Below are 18594 nucleotides of genomic sequence, written 5' to 3' on the forward strand. Positions count from 1 at the left end.
CAGGTGTGTGGTTTACCCAGGGACTGTGGCTGGTAGCCTCAGTTCACAGGGAGTTTGACAAACTGTTTTCATTTTGACTCATGTGGGTTCACAGCTCTCAAGTTTGATTCAGAGGAACGTGAAAGTCGGTCTATGTGGCTCAATTTTGATTGATTGGGGAGGGCAAGGGGGTGTCACAACATGAGAAACTTTAAAGCTTTGCACCTACTCAATCAAAACCTATAAAATTGCAGCCCGAGGGGAGAAACACTTTGTCAAAGTCTCAGTCCAGGTCCAGCTCAGACGTGGGCCTGTTTTTAAGTACGTTTGTAAATTTTTAAATTTTCGCTCTGCTGAAGCTTGTTCCTTCCCTGGAAACCTGAGAGATTCCGAATGTCTAGTTAGGAAAACTGCCATTTCAATAAACCTCTTTTCAATCAATGTTCCAGGCTGCAAAAATAATGGCCTGGCACAAAATGATAGTTGTTTGTTCAGGACGTTTTACTAAAATAAGAGATGCATCATTTTTGCACAGCTCTTGAAAAGAGGGACTTGGATTCCCCCACTGCCTCGTACTTTGTGTGGGCGTGGCCACCAGTGCAAAGTGAGAGCAAAACACTGCCCCAGCCACCCTGGGAGCCAGGGAAACTCACTTTGCAGAGCTGCAAGTGAGCACACAGAGTTAGGCAGTGTAGAATCAGCTCCTGGTTGGTATGTGGGTAGTTTTAAGTTCCATTCAAACACAGGATTTACATTTATAGCCTGATTGAAAGCCCAGTGAGAGGCTTTGCCTTGTCATTGGTGGGCTTTGGTTCAGGCCCCAGAAGAAGGGGTGGCAAAAGACAAGCAGGTAAGAGTGATGGTTAGGGTTAGAAACATTGGCACGGAGGTTAAGAGGACAGCTTTAGGAGTCACAAACGACCTCACAACTGCCTTACATTGCAGAGGGAATGCGTCCGATGCCGGGGCGAGTTGATGTCACTTGGCGTCGATGACCTATCACCTTCTGCTGCCGATGCATCGGAGATTATGGAAGGCTGCCGTGAATGGCACGGACTCACTCTGACAGCTGGAAGGCAAGGAGCAGAGTTAGGGCTCAGTGGCATTAGTATTTTCATCTCCATGCCCTCCCTGCTTTAGCTCGGATACTACACCATTCTCAGTCTGTGAATTTGGTTCTCCCTAGTGCTGTGTTTATACACGGACAGTCGCCAGCAGGGGTGTTGGATGAATGCTTTAGCCCACAGCATAACACCACAGATCTACTGTCCTGCCTGTAACTTCTAGAGGGGCAGCTGCAGAGATAGAGAGGGTGCGATGGCTCAGATACTGGACTAGAGACCTGGATTCAGGTCCCAGTTCTGCCACAACTTAACTGCGTGAGCTTGGGCAAATCTCTACGTTTCTCTGTGCTTCTGTTCCCTATCTATAAAGTTTCTTCGCCCTGGTCTACACTGGGCAGGGAGGGGGGGGTCGACCTAAGATACGCAACTTCAGCTACGCGAATAGCGTAGCTGAAGTTGGCGTATCTTAGGTCGACTTACCTGGCGGTGAGGATGGCGGTGAGTCGACCGCTGCCACTCCCCCGTTGACTCTGCTTCCGCCTCACGGGAGCTGGAGTTCCAGAGTCAACGAGGAACGTGTTCGGGGATCTATTTATCGCGTCTAGACGAGATGCGATAAATTGATCCCTGATAGATCGATCACTACCCACCAATCACTACCTGCCCTTAGTCTCCCCTCTTTATTTAGGCCCTGACGGAACAAGGAGCAATGGTCTCAAGTTGCAATGGGGGAGGTCTAGGTTGGACATTAGGCAACACTATTTCACTAGGAGGGTGGTGAAGCACTGGAATGGGTTCCCTAGGGAGGTGGTGGAATCTCCTTCCTTAGAGGTTTTCAAGGTCAGACTTGACAAAGCCCTGGCTGGGATGATTTAGTTGGACACTGGTCCTGCTTTGAGCAGGGGGTGGGACTAGATGACCTCCTGAGGTCCCTTCCAACCCGGATATTCTATGATAATTAGTTAGATGGGTAACAACTTGTGCCAAAGGGAGAAGCATCTTCATAATCAAAGCTAAATCATATAACTACTTTCTTCGGCCCCACATGGAATGAGGTTTGCTCAAAGAAACATGATCAGTTTAGTTTGCGCCTCATAGTTAGGTTTGGTGGGTAAAGGACAGAAAGGATAAATAGAAACATTAATAAATGTTGCAGGTTTTCTTTTAAGATCCAGGCAGTCCCTTGCAATATTGTGAAGTCAAACCCCAAAGCACGGTCCTGTGGTGGGAGACTCAGAAACTGACCAGACTAATTTCATGGTGAAAGCTGAATGAATTTAATCTATCGCTAATTTATGAGGATCTTTGTAAAGCGGGAAGATTAAATGTACATATTTAAAAACAACCACTCTTGATATTGTCCTTTTAAAACAACTCACCCTAGAAGTTTGTAGGTCTAATATGACTGCAAACATTTTTTGTTGGAATTTCTTACATTTCAGATGATGACACGCGCTAATAAGTTACTAGTTTCTTCCATCCTTCCTACCCGTGGTGGGGGCTCCCCAGGCTTGCCCAGTACCCAGAATTCTACTCAATAGTTTGAGACAATAGTGACCATCCCAATATTCACTTTCCTTGGTGAGTCCCTGAGCATGAAAGCCACTGAAATGAAGCTCTCTTGTGCCGGACGACTCCAGCACAGACAATGGTTTGAGCACAGCACTGGCTGTGAGGACACCTGGGTGCCATGTCTGCCTGTGACAGAGATGTGTTGTGTGGCCATAGGCAAGTTCTTTAACGTTTGGGCTTCAGGTACCCCACTTGTAAAATGAGGAAAGTAACAGTCACTTCGATACATTAACGTCTGTAAAGTGCTTTGAGATCCCCAGGTGAGCAACACTACAGAAGAGCAAAGATTATTATTGTTGTTAAAAATGGGATCCTTGGGGCCCATCCAGGCCCAGGTATTATCCATGCCATGTGAGAAGGAAGGATAATGTCCTTTTATTGAGAACAGACCTTTAATCTGGATCCCAAAGTGCTTCCTAAACACGCTGACAGAGGTTTTCAAAAGCAGCTAAGAGAGTAAGATACCTAAATCTTGGGAGCTGGGTGTCTTACTCCCTTAGGCTCCTTTGAAAATCTCCTGGAGTCACCCATCACTACAGGGCAGCCACCGATGGCCTTGAACGTGGCAGCTGTTTCACAGCCCTGCAGGACAGGTACGGTAGTGAGGAAGCATGCCGTATGAAGCCAAAATTGCAGGGGTGTGTGTGGATTTACAGAGGCAGACTGCGATCACCCCCGATAGCTGCATGAAGGACACTGGGATGCTACCGTGTGCTGCAATAACAGCTCATGCGTTAGAGCAGTGTCACTCTCGTGTTCTGAGCAATTACTGGAGTGTTTGTACTAAGGGGTGAGAAGAGGAGACTCCCTGAACGCTGCATCCTTGTCCCAGATACAGATTATCTAGTGCTGCAGTGTTTCACCTGCTGCTGAGAGCGAGGGCAACCCTTGAACTGCCAGAGAATATTATAAACCAGCAGCAGCCCATGGACGTGCAGTTCCATGCCACAGGCACCTGGAGGCAGCAGACTTGCTGGACCCTGAGCTCTCACGGCTTTGCACAGGGTCAGACATGGCAGGGCGCAGGTGCCCTTCTGCTTGCAAACAAATTCCTTTGCAGCATGATGCTCGCTGCTGACTTCTGAGCAAATGCATCCTCCTCCCTGATCTGTCTTTTCAGGGCTTAAAGCAGGGGTGGCCAACCTGTGGCTCCAGACCCACATGCGGCTCTTCAGCGGTTAATATGCGGCTCCTTGTAGAGGCTCTGACTCTGGGGCTGGAGCTACAGGCACCAACTTTCCAGTGTGCCGGGGGGTGCTCACTGCTCACCCCCTGGCTCTGCCACAGGCCCTGCCCCCCACTCGCCCCCTTCCTGCCCCCTCCCTTGAGCCTGCTGTGCCCTCGCTCCTCCCACCCAGAGCCTCCTGCACGCCACGGAACAGCTGATCAGGAGGTGCGTGGAGGGATGGGGAGGCGCTGGGAGCAGGGTGGGGGAGCCGACGGTGGCTGCTGACGTATTATTGTGGCTCTCTGGCAACATACATTGGTAAATTCTGGCTCCTTCTCAGGCTCAGGTTGGCCACCCCTGGCTTAAAGGAACGAGGCACTGACGCCTTTGAGATCACCTCTCAGGAAAGGCTGGGAACTGCTGCTTCCCGAGACCTGGGATTTGGGTGCAGACAGTTGTGGGGCTGTGGAGGTTATTGGAAGAGGGAGAGCACACAGGGTAGCTTAGAATTCAAAGCGAAGAGGGCAAAGCAAAGCACTCAAGCAGGAGAGTGTAGGCTCCAGCGAGGCCAATGAGGTCGGCGGCTCAATCCATTTAGCTTGTAAAGCTCTACATGGCAGGGACTCTCTCTTACTATGCGTTTGTACAGTGCCCGGATCTCATTGTGGGCCTTAATGTGCTACTGCAGCACAGGTAATTGTGGGGTGCCTAAGCCGGTACCCAGATTTCCAGAAGTGCTGAGCTCCCATTGACTTAGAAGCTGTGGCTGCTTGGAAAGTCGGGCTCCTTACCCAGATGCCCAACTCTATGCCCCCGGCTTGGAAAACCCTGGCCCAAGTTCACCGCAGAGTGGAAGGCAGAGAGTGGGGAGATCAGCCTCCATTTACTCCAGCTGCTGCTCTGAAGCAGAGTTAAAGCTGCTCCCTGAAAGGGGATTAGTTCAGCAGGCCACCCAGTTGGCAGAGAGCTGGACTCTGAAGCCACAGGGGAAGGTGAGGTTATGCAGCCTGGGTCTGAATCTGTATTTTGAGACCTGGTCAGGTTTCTTACACGCCCTTGTCAAAACACGGGAGAGACTTGTCCCACAGAGGGTAGAACCAGCTCATCCCTCACCCTCCCGCAGCGCCCCTTCTCCAAACACCTCCACGGGCTTTACAGGTAGGCCTCGATTAAGCCTTACATCTGGAGGAGACGGGAAAGAGAGAGCCGAGGATGACATCATCCCAACCACTGAAACTCAGCCAGCCTCTGGGGTGAAAGGTGGCAACTGTTACAGGGCACTGCATAATTGCTCGGAACAGGAAGTAACAAAGAACGTTGTGTATCCATTGGATCCCGCAGGAGGCAGAATGTAATTTGTCTTAGCTGGGATTCAAAAGAATCCTAAAACTTCAATGACCCCAAGGCCTCAGGTTTACACCTCATCTGAAAGAGGGGAAACAGGGGTGAAAATCCTCAGTGCTAAAGATAAACCCTCATTTTAAAAGGAATGAGAATTGTTGACATTCAAAAGGGAAACTGTTAAGCTTCAGATCAAAGTTGGCTCAAGCCTGTGGGCCAGATCCTCAGCAGGTGTCGACTGGCATAGATACACTGGCTCCAGTGAAGCTGCACCCTAGGGACCTGGCCTTGTGCCTCCAGAACGCTCATATGTATTTAAATCTTTCTCCTATACCTGCCTCTCCTTGGAGCGGAGTCATACCAAGCTACTGGACTTTATTTCCCTTCCTGCCACAACACACAACACTAACCCTTTGCTGGAACAAGGAGGTGCTCGACTTCATCAAGAATGCCATTGTATTAAAGGCAGATGAGATCAGAGAGATTTCCCAAGGGGGTTAGCGGCTGGCTTGGAGCTCACCTTGTCGGTCTGCTGAGTGCTGGGGGTGCGCATGGTAAAGCGTCTGCTGGCTCTGCCGGATAGCAGCTGTGAGCGGGAGATCTGCCTGCATCACCCATTCCTGATTCCCATTCAACACGGTCTCACCTGGCATGGCTAATGAGTGACGCTTGGGGACATCCTTGGTTAACGTGGCTAAGGACTGCTTGGCCTGATGGGATAAAAGAACAAAATACAGGACAATGAAACACTTCTCTCAAGGCAGCACTTGGACTGCAATGAGATCAAGCCACCCCTGTGCAGAGGGGCTAACAACGCACGAGGTCAGTTTCACACTCCAAGAAGAGAATAGGCCATAAGTGCTGCTCTTAGGGTTAAATCCTTCCAGAAGACATGGTTTCTTTTACCATGGTTGATAATTAACTCTTCTGGGGGATCTGCGTGCTGCCAATGTTGTAATAATAGTATTTCAAAATGCAAGCAGCTACCATTTAGATCTGATTGAGTGCAAAACAGAACATGCACTTGTTGGGAGCTGGGAAGCCAGCCCCAACTTTCCTGCAGCCACCAGGTAAGACGAAGCATGAATGATTGAGCTGGGGGTAGGCCGGCCAGTTGAAGTCAAGCCTATTTGGTCATCACAAAGAAAACAAAAACAGCACAACAACGTGTTAGCGTATGATTTACCTTCGAGAGAAACCTGGACCAAAAACTGAAATAGCTGTTCCTGCAAATACAGGAGCCAGTGATTTATACAGTAAGCCGTGCCAAATTTCATGAAGAAAGGCAAAGGCACACAGAGGTAGTCAGCGGTTGGCTTTGGCTCAGATGTGTTAAACAGGCCTATTGGTTCTTCTGCTGTTCCCAGTGGACTTGGCAGGCTCAGAGGGACGCTTTCCCCCTGTTCAATATTTTGTTTTTTTTGAAAAATTAAACAGAAGCATCTACAAAGTAAAAATAATTTAAAAATTCTCATTAAAGAGGTGCCAGTTGCTTGACGGTACCTTTTAATTAGCCAGCAGAGAATAGCTCCCATGATTCACTTGATGTTTCATAACTAGGAAAACACAGAATATTTCCACAGTTCTAAAGTGCCTTGGAAATCATAGGCTGGCTGGGTTTTTTCCAGTCCCTCAAGGTGTCACTTATTAAAGGCCCAATCCTGCATTTTGATCCCTGCCTGTGGTCCCTTTATGCCCGTGTGATGCCCTGTTGACTTCCCTGGGACTCTATGCAGGTGTCGAGGTATGTCAGTGATCAGATTAAAGGATCAGGGTCTACACCAAGACTGACTGTTGCCTTAAATGATGTGGTGCCTTTGGTCCAGAGGAACAAGGAGGGCATGAATTTGCTCCTAAGGTACAGACAGAGCTGCTAGCAGCAACATACCATGCACCCCCATTCTCTGCCCGAGTCTCGCAATGGGTTTCTTTGGGGAACACCCCAAACACTGCATTGCAGGACACGCAAGCCACAAACCAGGAGCTACACACAAGACCTCTGGGGCCCAATCCTGCTCTCAGTGGAGTCAGTGGGTGCAGGATCAGCTCCTACGTGCCTGAGCCAAAGCCTACTGAAGTCAATGAGAGTCTTCCCTTTGACGGACTCCGGATCATGTCCATGGGGAGGAACGATTATTGGTAAGGGATTCACTTTTTAAAAACTAAAGAGGAAGAAAAAAACCAATCAAATCGCGACCTATTTTTTTTGTAGCTTTGGAGTGAATACTCAACTTCCCTATGCAATAGTCCATTCCCACTGACTACAAGCAGGGAAAGAGAGACTGTGTGATACAGTAGGATTAAAAACAAAGCCCAAACTCTCCGATGCATCCGATTCCCTCTTTAAGTAAAGGTGGAAGAATGGGCCCGGAGTCATTCATATTTAAGGAATAAAGCTAGAGATTTTATAGTGTGTTATGGGTAATCAAGCTTAATAACATTGGTGTTATACAGGTGAATTCACAGCAACCACCGTTTAGGGAAAGTATCTCTGTAAAGGAGCTTACAACTTTTATAGCACAGTGAGACAAGAATATCTGTTAGATAACAAACATAGTCGGATAGGTGTGTTTTGTTTTGTTAACTATTTAACGCCCAGGGATAAGAATTTGAGATGCATTGCTTTAAAGGTGCTCTGCTTTTCAGAGAATTGCTCTTTTTTGTTAATTATTAAAACATTAATAGGGCCAAATCTCCAGCATAGCTCTGTTGGCTTCAGTAGAGCTATGTCCATTTTCACCAGGGGAGGGTCTAGCCCTTAGTACCTCATTTGAGTTCCAGCTCAGACACGTTTGCCTTATTGGCAGCAAGTTATCAGCTTGCCAGTCTGACTGTAATCCAGGGGTGTTTGCTTACTGGACGTTAAACCAGCAAGTATGCTTGTGATCTGATCACTGTCTCCGCAGTCCAAAAGGTGCCTTGTTTCCTCACTTGAAGGATGTAGATGCCTGCCCTTAGATCTGGAGAAATGAACCAAGTCTTTCGTGTTGCAGCCATTTGTGGCGATTGTGCACACATTCAGTGCTGGGACATCAACCAACAGATATTTCACCCAGCAGCTCGCCAAAGCCCCCTGGAAAACAGCAGGGGGTTGTGCCGATGTAAGATAGGTGAGCAGGATATGAAGGAACAGCGTTGTACAGGTTCGCAGAGGGCAGAGTTCCACCTACAGAACTTTGGAGGTGAGGGGTGAAAAGAGAAAAGGCCAACTTGGAGACTCAGGCCCCAAATCCTCAGAGATTTGGGCTCCTAACTCCCCTTGAGGGATCTGGGCCTCTGTGCCAAGGGTGGCTTTGCAGGGAGTTAGGAAAACTCTCTGTCTCCTTGTACACCAAGCCCATGTGAGGTGGAAGTGACTTTGACCCAGGAAACGTGGAGGACCATCAGAACACACGTTTACACAGTCGAAAAGCACTTTTAAACGTTTTCAACTGGGGATTTTGTTGAAAATGTGCTTTTAAAAAATAAAAACTGCTTACGGGCTGAGATCTTGTGTGCATGGCAAAGCTGTATCCTGGAGGGCCTTTTCCAGGCTGACTTCTGAACCCTTGAAAACCAGGTTTTATAATGGAAATGCTGACAGATCCTAAACTGGAGCAGCACTGCTGGCAATTTGTGCATGTTCTCTGAGTTGGGCCATTGTACATAATGTTCCACTGCCTTTCAGATCGATAAAAGAAAAGGAGGACTTGTGGCACCTTAGAGACTAACCAATTTATTTGAGCATAAGCTTTCGTGAGCTACAGCTCACTTCATCGGATGCATACTGTGGAAAGTGTAGAAGATCTTTTTATACACACAAAGCATGAAAAAATGGGTGTTTACCACTACAAAAGGTTTTCTCTCCCCCCACCCCACTCTCCTCCTAGTAATAGCTTATCTAAAGTGATCACTCTCCTTACAGTGTGTAAGATCCATGTGTGTTTTATTTCTGTGGCCTGTTATGGGGTATTTATATGCAAATTCCACACGCTGTTGCAGGAACCCTTCTACCTAGGCTTTTCCACAAAAGCAAAACACACTGGAGATGTGGAATACACGAGACTTACCGATACATATATTTACATTCAGTGTGTGCTGTGTGTTTTTTTGTTTTCCTCACTGCTGTAATGGCAGCATAAGAGCAGGACTTGGGAGTCACTTTCTTAGCATTAAATGGAGTTTGGTAGAACAGATTAGACCAAGCACTGGGTAGGATTGAAAGTTGTAAGCTCCTTTACAGAGATACTTTCCCTAAACGGTGGTTGCTGTGAATTCACCTGTCATGCCTTCCTTTGCAAATAGCCCCCTTGCTTTCAATGGAGCTAACTGCAAGGTGCCACTCATGGTGATTAAACGTGACCGAATTCTGGCCTAACAATAGAAATATCGAGCTCTCAACAGACAGTCCAATAAAGGGAAGAAAAATCATCACAGTGCCCTTTCCTGAGATCTGCTGCCTTTACTGTAAAGCACACTCCTTTCTCAGCTAGTTGAGAATCCACAATATTCCTTCTCTCTGAGCTACCCAGTCTGCCTTCTGGAGACAACGGAGCTTTGAACACTAGGTGTCGCAGTTAGGCAGTGACTGTGCACAGTGAAATTATGCAGCGCAAGGTGAATCAACGGACAACAAATTGTGATGTATCTATTTAATACCAGGGAATATTTCTAAGCTGGGGAGAAAACTGACTGCATGTCCAGCTGTCATTTGGGTTTTATGGCAGAAATTTGCTTTGAACAGTGAAAACACAGGAGGCAATTGACAACCAGCATGCTTATGATTTCAGAGCCAAATGCTGAAGAATATGAAGGCAAATATGGGCAGAGGCACGGGCAAGGGGGTGGGTGCATGGACACATGCTTGGAGCGGTGAAGGAACAGGGTTATGGATACACTTGCGTGTATGTGTTTGAATAGATCCAGCACTGTATGTATAAGTAAAGGGGCGTATGAACTTGTGTATTACAGTGGGGACAGGTGGGTACTTGTGATGTGGGTATATGTCTGCACCTGTTTGATAATTCTAAGCCTTTCAGAGGCATCAGTCACAGCGGTATTGGTCTCGATAGGCGGGGAGGTCTGTGCACTCCCATGCATGAGCTGGGAATGGGGACATCCATATGTATTTCACGGAAGGAAACTGCATCTCATACTGAAGCCTGCCAGGCTTGCCAGACACCCTTTCAACTCTTTGCCTTCTCTACTTAATTCATTGGCCAGACGGCACTCAGGGAAGCTTACAGCTGAGGAGTCACAGACACACAAGTAAGAAGGGTGCCTGCTTTCAATGACATTCACCTTAGGCTTCCAGCACCATGTCGTTCTGCAGAGAAGCCAGACAAACAAAATGGTTCCAAAGAGATTGTTTTGTTTTTGCTTTTCCTGGCAAGCTTTGGAAGGCAATTAGGGTCCTTATGTGGGAATCGTATCTTTGGTCGGTATTGCAACCCCCTTAATGAAATGAGATCATTGATCACCCAAGCAGGTCAACGTTGGTTTCAAGTGTGCTTCCGCAGCCTAGTCATGCTTTGCAGCGTGCAGGGAAAGCTGCAGGTTGTTGAACAGCTGGGAAACAGAGTTCCCATCACAGGCTGCTACGGCACAAAGGCCCCAAATAACAAGTGCTGGGGGAATCGCCAAGGGTTCTGGGATGACTGTAGAGTCTGAACCGCAGTGTCTTTCCAGGGTGGTTTGAAAGGCTGCCTGTCTAGGTTTGCTGGACCAGAAACATACGACCATCTGCTCAGGTGAAAGTGTCCAGCCAGGAGATGTCCACCGGGCAGGGGCTGTCACAGCAAATCAGACCAAAAGCAAACCCTACAGAATTCATGGTAACGGCAGAGACTCTGGACTGGCTGGGGTTTTCTAGGGTATGTCTCCACTGCAGCTCGGAGCTGCAATTCCCAGAGTGGGTACCTGTACACACTAGCTCTGCTTGGGCTTAGATGCTCAAGGATGTCCCTAGGATCTCAGATAGTATGGTATATGGGTAGCTAGCCTGAGCTGCTGCTTAGTGCAGCAAGGGATTGAGGTTGGATATTGGGAAAAACTCTCTCACTATAAGGCTAGCTATGCCCTGGAACAGGCTTCCAAGGGAGGGTATGAAATCCCCATCTTTGGGGGTTTTTAAGAACAGGCTGGACAAACACCTGTCAGGGATGGTGTCATAAATATCAAGGGAAGGGTAAACCCCTTTGAAATCCCTCCTGGCCAGGGGAAAGCTCCTCTCACCTGTAAAGGGTTAAGAAGCTAAAGGTAACCTCGCTGGCACCTGACCAAAATGACCAATGAGGAGACAAGATACTTTCAAAAGCTGGGAGGAGGGAGAGAAACAAAGGGTCTGTGTCTGTCTGTGTGCTGGGTCTTTGCCGGGGATAGACCAGGAATGGAGTCTTAGAACTTTTAGTAAGTAATCTAGCTAGGTATGTGTCAGATTATGATTTCTTTAAATGGCTGAGAAAAGAATTGTGCTGAATAGAATAACTATTTCTGTCTGTGTATCTTTTTTGTAACTTAAGGTTTTGCCTAGAGGGGTTCTCTATGTTTTTGAATCTAATTACCCTGTAAGATATCTACCATCCTGATTTTACAGGGGGGATTTCTTTATTTCTATTTACTTCTATTTTTTATTAAAAGTCTTCTTGTAAAAAAACAATGTTTTTTCATTGTTCTCAGATCCAAGGGTCTGGGTCTGTAGTCACCTAGGCAAATTGGTGAGGCTTTTCACCAAACCTTGTCCAGGAAGTGGGGTGCAAGGTTTTGGGAAGTATTTTGGGGGGAAGGACGCGTCCAAACAGCTCTTCCCCAGTAACCAGTATTAGTTTGGTGGTGGTAGCGGCCAGTCCAAGGACAACGGGTGGAATATTTTGTACTTTGGGGAAGTTTTGACCTAAGCTGGTAAAGATAAGCTTAGGAGGTTTTTCATGCAGGTCCCCACATCTGTACCCTAGAGTTCAGAGTGGGGGAGGAACCTTGACAGATGGTCTACTTGGCCCTGCCTCAGTGCAGGAGGCTGGACTGGATGACCTCTCGAGGTCCCTTCCAGCCCCACATTTCTATGATTTTTAGCTAGCAGGTGAACATCTTCCTGAGCTGGCATTTACACCTCCCAGCTGCACTGTAGAGGTGCCCCATCTGCACACCAGCCTAAACAAATGCCTCCAGCTACCGATGCAGGCGGGAGGGCTCTCACCATGGCTAGCTCGGCTTCCAGTTCCTTCATTCTGTTGTCTTTCAGGTCCAGCTGGGAGCGGAGCGCGCTAGCGTGGTCTGTCGCCTCTTTGGCTTGCCGGCGTAGCTCCCACTTCTCTCGCTCCAAGAGATCCTTTTCTTTTGCAAGTGCTTTCACCGCATCCTCGCTCTCCTGCAAAGACACCAGGGCAAAGGCAGAGAATGAGAGAACAGGCCCAGCTTGCTTCCCCAGGAAATCCATGCTAGGCAACACAGGGCAGCGTTTTATCCTGTATTAGAAACACTGGGCAAAATCATGACCACACTGGGAGTCAATGTCAAAGCTCCTATTGGCTTCAATGGGGCCAGGATTTCACCCCTCTCTTCACAAGCAGGAACTCTTCACTATTCCTGTTTCATCTCTTCCTTACCTTCTCCTACCATAGCCTATAGCCGGGGTGAATAGGGAGGGTTGTAAGGAAGCTGCAGGCCTGCGTCAGGGGTAATAAGTAGGGACAGAAGCAACACACGGAAAAACTAAAGGGCAAACAAACAAAAGTAAGAGATGGTTTTCACCGCCTGTGTCTCTTTACCACACTTTGGACTAGACCCCTCCTGGAGACCATCTGAGTGCCACCGACCAGGCCCGTGGGGCAAAATAGATCTCCACTGCAGCCCATGGGTGGCCATAATGAAGTACCAGCGTTTCACCAGAACGTTAGCACTGAAACGAACACTGGAGAGAAGCAAGGAGTTTGCTGCTTGAGACAGAATCCCCAGTGCTAACCCCAGGTGCCAAAGAACCTAAAGCGAAGGCAGGCTTGTTCACAAGCCCAGCTGTCCTGAAAACGCACCATTTTCTACTGTTTGACACAAGCCTGTGGTATCTCCTCCCGAATTGCACATTTAGTCTGTCCTCTGTGGATACAGTGATATGAGAACTGGCCTCATAGGAAATCCATCCCTCCTTCATCGCTCCCAACAGAGCTTAATAAAAATGAAAGATTCCCTGTTTCTACAAGGAAACGAATATTAAAAAAAAAAAAAATACAGGTGGGAGCTGCTTTGTGTGCAGCTTTGCTACAGATACAGAAGTTTTCTGTGTTTTTAATCTGTGTCTGTCTGTCTTTGGGTTCTTCTCTCCTGCCTACTATTGTGGTATCTGAGCACCTGCCACATAAAATTTGGTGGCAACAGTCTAGTCCCTAGTGGGATTCAAGGAACCCTGGCTCTTCTCCTTTTCTGGGTTTGAGAGCTTTGTTATGCTTCTGGAGATTAGTCATATTCAGGCCTTCTCCAGCCCTTCTCATTCATAGATCTCAATGTACTTTACAATGGCGGCTAAAGTACCATCATCTCTGTTTGACATGGGGGGAAACTGAGGCATGGTGGGGTCATGTGGTTCAGGACAGAGAGTCTGTGGCAGAGACAGGAATTGAATTGTAGTCTCCTGACTTCCACTCTGGTTCCCTGCCCACTGGACCACACTGTCTTCAGGTTCCTGTGCCAATGAGAAGAGATCCCGGCGCCACCTGGGAGGAGACTGCTGGATGGGAAATTACCTGGATACAAAAAGCACACAAGCCAGCTTGCTTGTGCTGTCAAGGCCATGCAGGATTGGGAGCCCAGCTGATGCAGAATGCCAGCTGACGAAGTTATTAGTTTGACGGTGGTCATGGCCCGGTGCAAACTAGTTCAGCGAGGCGAAAGCAGCACTGACGTGATTGTGCTAATGGCACCGTGCATCCTGCTGGCTGTATTTTTCACTTTTCAATCCATTATTTTTTTGGTAAAAGAGGACTCTAGACGGCAGCTGCATTTGCATGCTGGGTATTGCATTCTGCCAGGGATCCCTCCCCATGACACTGCTTTAGTGACTGAGTGATTAGCAGCTGCAGAAAAGTCCAGCTGTTTTGAGAGTCCGCTCCTCCGGGAACGGGTCGAGGGACATGAAGCTTGGTGCCACCTATGCCCGTTCCGGGGAACAAATCACTGAGGGCTGATTTGGCACCTCACAGCCCAGGCCACATAGGGGGCAGTGCATAGAGTACTTTGCCCAGTGGACAAAGGGGGTGCAGGGAAGGGAAGTGTGAAGCTGTAATGCCTTTCTCCTGGGTGCTTCCTTGGTTACTTCCTTCTGCATGGCCGCTCAGCTGGAGAGAGGAGGAAAAGGTGGAGCCAAGGTTGTGCCTGCCCTTCGCCCCCTGCCCACCCACCCGCGTGGGATCAGCAGTTCAGCACCAACTGCTTCCCCAGACACCATGCAGGGTCTGGCAACATAGATAGCCCATGCACGGGGACTAAGGGGACTGCTTACATCCCCTTACGTCACTGTGCATGTGGTCGAGCCCAAAGGCTGAACTTTGCAAAACTGCCTATGGGAACTGGGTGCCTAAATGCCTGGGAATCTCAGACTAAGTGGTAGTACATGGGAGTGGTGGCTTATACCAAACAGGACCAGGCGGACATGCTTTGCAGCTAGTCTGATTCTTTTTACATTCTAGCCCTGCTGAAAACCTCAGTGCATCCCTCTCCTTTCCAGGATGGCTAAAGGGACATTCAGAGAGCAGTTCCTGTTGTCATAGTCAAATGATCATTTCAGTGTCTGCAAGGCCAAGCTCAGGAAAACACAAACAAACCCCCAACGTTGCATGTAATGAAGGCAGAAGTGTTCTCGCCTCACCAATGGAATCATAGAATCATAGAATATCAGGGTTGGAAGGGACCCCAGAAGGTCATCTAGTCCAACCCCCTGCTCGAAGCAGGACCAATTCCCAGTTAAATCATCCCAATTCCCAGTTAAATCATCTACATAAATAGCTTTGCATATATGTAGAATTCTAATGACCTCAGCCAAACAGCGCCAGTCCTTCCACATATAGCACTGGACCAAAGAGTGCTGAATTAATACGGGGGACACAAGGAAAGGGTATCCGTTTCAAACATCAGCAATGCCATCCCTCCGTCCTGCTTCCCACTGAAATCCCCTCCACGCTCCCAGCTGTTATCAGAGCAAGGCTGAAGCCCTACACTTTTATAGAGAAGAGCTGGCAGATGTTTTGCATCACCCGTCAACCACTGTGATGGAACATTGTTGGCTCTTCCCCAAACTACACATGAAACTGTTCTATTAACATCGGCCTTCAGACTCTGTTGCCGAGGGCGTGGTTTCCCCAGTCATGCAGACAAGTGCTTTTTCCTGGGCAACTTGTTTGAAAGCCATGCTGTTGTGAGAGTCTATAGCATGGTTTGACCGACAGAGCTTTCGGAATAAGCGGATCCTCTATGGTGATTAGGGAAAACAGGATAAAACCGCTGCTAGCCACAATCATGTTCAGAAACACTGAACGCCCTCAGCTCCCACTGACCCCAGCTTGAGGTTGAGTCTTGGATGCTCAACACTTCTGATAATCAAGCCTCGTTATTGCACGGTTTCCAGTCACACTGTGGACAAGACCTAAGCCGCTTACGTCACTGCTACAGACTATGGGTGCGGGTCCTCGAGACCAGGGTGGCAATAACTTTTCTCCACAGGCCTCAAAGGAAATGACATGTGATGCTCTTGGAGAACAAGCACAAGAAAGAGGCAGGATGCTTTTTCTCTCACTCTTTGATCCTCCTCCATGAATACAGGAGACGACGTCAGTCACCCAGACCCCAGTTCATGGGTTATTTCATACACCACGTTTCTCTAGCGAAACAGTGGTGAAAATATGCAGGCTGCCTGTCACAGAGTGGAAATGAGGACATGTCCTAAGTTCTCTGCAAACACAGGCCCCAGGGAAGAATTGCCTCCAAGACTCCCATAAAGATCCTACCAGCAGGTCTGGATGAAGCAGGTGGAGGGGCTGCAGAGAACATAAGACCTCCAGCATCCTTGCAAGCAAATAATCAGCGCACAGAGCCTCTCCCCAACCTACGTGCCTTCCTCCATGCATTCCTCCCTCACGTGTCTTTGCGGTTTTTTAAATTGCATTGATTTTCTCATATGAGCAGGAAAGAAAAATACAACTTTTGGAAAAAGCTGAAAGCTGGATTCGAGTGATCTTTGTTATGATACTTTAAAAATAGAAACTTTCTCTCTTTGCATGGAAAAAAATAATTACAGATGTTTGATTCCCATGGCTGTTTATTGGAGCGGATGGCTTTATGCAGCCTAATCAAAAGCAAAACAGGAAACTGTCTATATATATATATATCCTCTTGCAAACAGAGCAGAGATGCTGAAAACCATTTCAGAGAAATGTTATTTATTATTGAGCGACTTAGTCTAGAGTCACTGCAGTTTGTAAGTTCTTTTAACAAGCTCTTAACTTTAAGGACAATTATAAAACCTGTCCTTGAAATAACCAGTTGTAAAGGTTCATTCTCTTGAGCAAGGAGAGAGAAAGAGCGCACACCATATTGGTTCAGTGATTTCTTCCAGTCCGATCTGTTACATGATATAGATTGAGCAATACTCTTAAATCAAATGCTGCTAACTTTGCTCATTGACCTGCCTTTTCCTGTATTTATTTATTTACTAGTGCTCCAGTTTCTACAGTTATATTGCCAGCTGCCTTACAATATTTTATTTGCTCACTCACCTGAGATAAGTTTTTTTTTGATCAGGGAGTGAAAACTCTCCAGGTCTTTTCACTACCATCATTCATCACAGTAACGCAAGTAGATTTTTGGACTTGATCTTGCAGCACTGAAGTGAATGGGACTTTTGCCATTGACTTCAATGGGGACGATCAAAGAGTTTCTGCGTGGGCTGGTAATGTTTTCAGGACAATTTAGAGAGGCCAGTGCACAGATTCAATACAAGCCATTGTAGGACTGTGGTACAGAGAGAGCCAACAGGAGATCAGCCCCTTGCTTTGGATAGTGCAGATGTCATGGCTTTTAGAGCCTAATCCAGAGCCCACTGATATCAACGGAAAGGCTTCCACTGAGTCCAATGGTATCAGCATGTCCGCAGGATGTGAGAGAGATGGAATCCGCAGCCCCCAAGAGCATGGGAAGGTGGACTTTGTGGTGTGATACAGGCTGCTGGTGCAGATGGCACCCAAGTGCGTGCTCATATACTTTGCAGATACAACAAGGAGTCCTATCTGCAGATAAAGTATCCTGCAGCCCTAGTGTTACCAGCAACAGACTGCCTGCTCCCTTGATATAGATTGCACCAGCTAGGGGGAAAGGGGGTGTTTGTGTGTGTGATGGCTGGTGGTGGATTGGAGTTTGTACATGCACAGACCACACCTCCTTACCCTTACATCCTGGAGAGTATGCAGCAGAGTGGCATCTCTGAGGACTCTGAGGGTGGAATCAGGCTCACAGAGGATGATTTCCCACCCTGACCCCTCTCTGCCTGGGGGCTTTTTCTAGCAGGAACCTTTAAATGTGGCAGCCGTGTTTAAGAAATGTACAATATTTTTGCATTTTGACAGCTAAAGTTTATCACTTACACTATGTTAAACACCGACGTCTGAGCTAAAATGAAGCCACAGTATAACACAACTAAAATCGAAGAACACCAGAATGGCCCTACTGGGTCAGACAAATGGTCCGTCTAGCTCAGTGTCCTGTCTTTGACAGTGACCAGAGCTAGAGGCTTCAGAGGAAACAAACACAACAGAGCAATTATTGAGTGATCCAGCCTGTTATCCAGTCCCAGCTTCTGGAAGTCAGAGGGACACCCGGAACATGGGATTGTGTCCCTAACCATCTGGACTAATAGCCATTGATGGACTTATCCAATTGTTTTTTTTAACCCAGTTATACTTGTGGCCGTCATAACATCCCATGGCAATGAGTCTACAGTTGACTGTGTGACGAAGTCCTTCCTTATGTTTGTTTTAAATCTGTCGCCTATTAATTTCATTGGGTGACCTCTGGTTCTTGTGTGACGGGAAGGGGGAAATAATTCCTTATTATTCCTTCCTTATTCACTTTCTCCACACCATTCCTTATTTTATAGCTCTCTATCATATCCTCCCTCAGTTGTCTGTTTTCTAATAGAAACAGTCCCAATCTCAACTTGTATGGAAGTTGTTCCACACCCCTAATAATTTTTGTTGCCCTTCTCTGTGTTTTTGCCAATTCTAATATATCATTTTTGAGATAGGGTGCCCAGAACTACACACAGTATTCAAGCTGTAGGTGTCCCATGCATTTATATAATGGCATTATATTTTCTGTCTTATTTTTTCTCTCTTTCCTAATGGTTCCTAATATTCAGTTAGCTTTTCTTTTATTGCTGCTGCACACTGAGCAGATGTTTTCAGAGAACTATCCACAATGACTCTAAGATCTCTTTCTTGAGTGGTAATAGGT

General features: G+C 47.4%; 1 protein-coding gene across 5 annotated transcripts in view; it reads right to left on the reverse strand.

Annotated features, from left to right (window-relative positions):
• KAZN (kazrin, periplakin interacting protein) overlaps nucleotides 1–18594 on the reverse strand; it is a 738190-nt gene that overhangs the window by 59735 nt on the left and 659861 nt on the right. For all 5 annotated transcript variants that reach the window (XM_048825097.2, XM_048825098.2, XM_048825099.2 and 2 more), the window contains 3 exons: nucleotides 12299–12469; nucleotides 5645–5834; nucleotides 918–1048 (listed from right to left, as the gene is read on the reverse strand). In XM_048825097.2, coding sequence (XP_048681054.1) covers nucleotides 918–1048; nucleotides 5645–5834; nucleotides 12299–12469 — 492 coding nt within the window. The remainder of the gene's footprint in view (nucleotides 1–917; nucleotides 1049–5644; nucleotides 5835–12298; nucleotides 12470–18594) is intronic.

This window comes from Caretta caretta, chromosome 18, assembly GCF_965140235.1.
Source record: "Caretta caretta isolate rCarCar2 chromosome 18, rCarCar1.hap1, whole genome shotgun sequence".
In the NCBI taxonomy this organism is placed as follows: Eukaryota; Metazoa; Chordata; order Testudines; family Cheloniidae; genus Caretta; species Caretta caretta.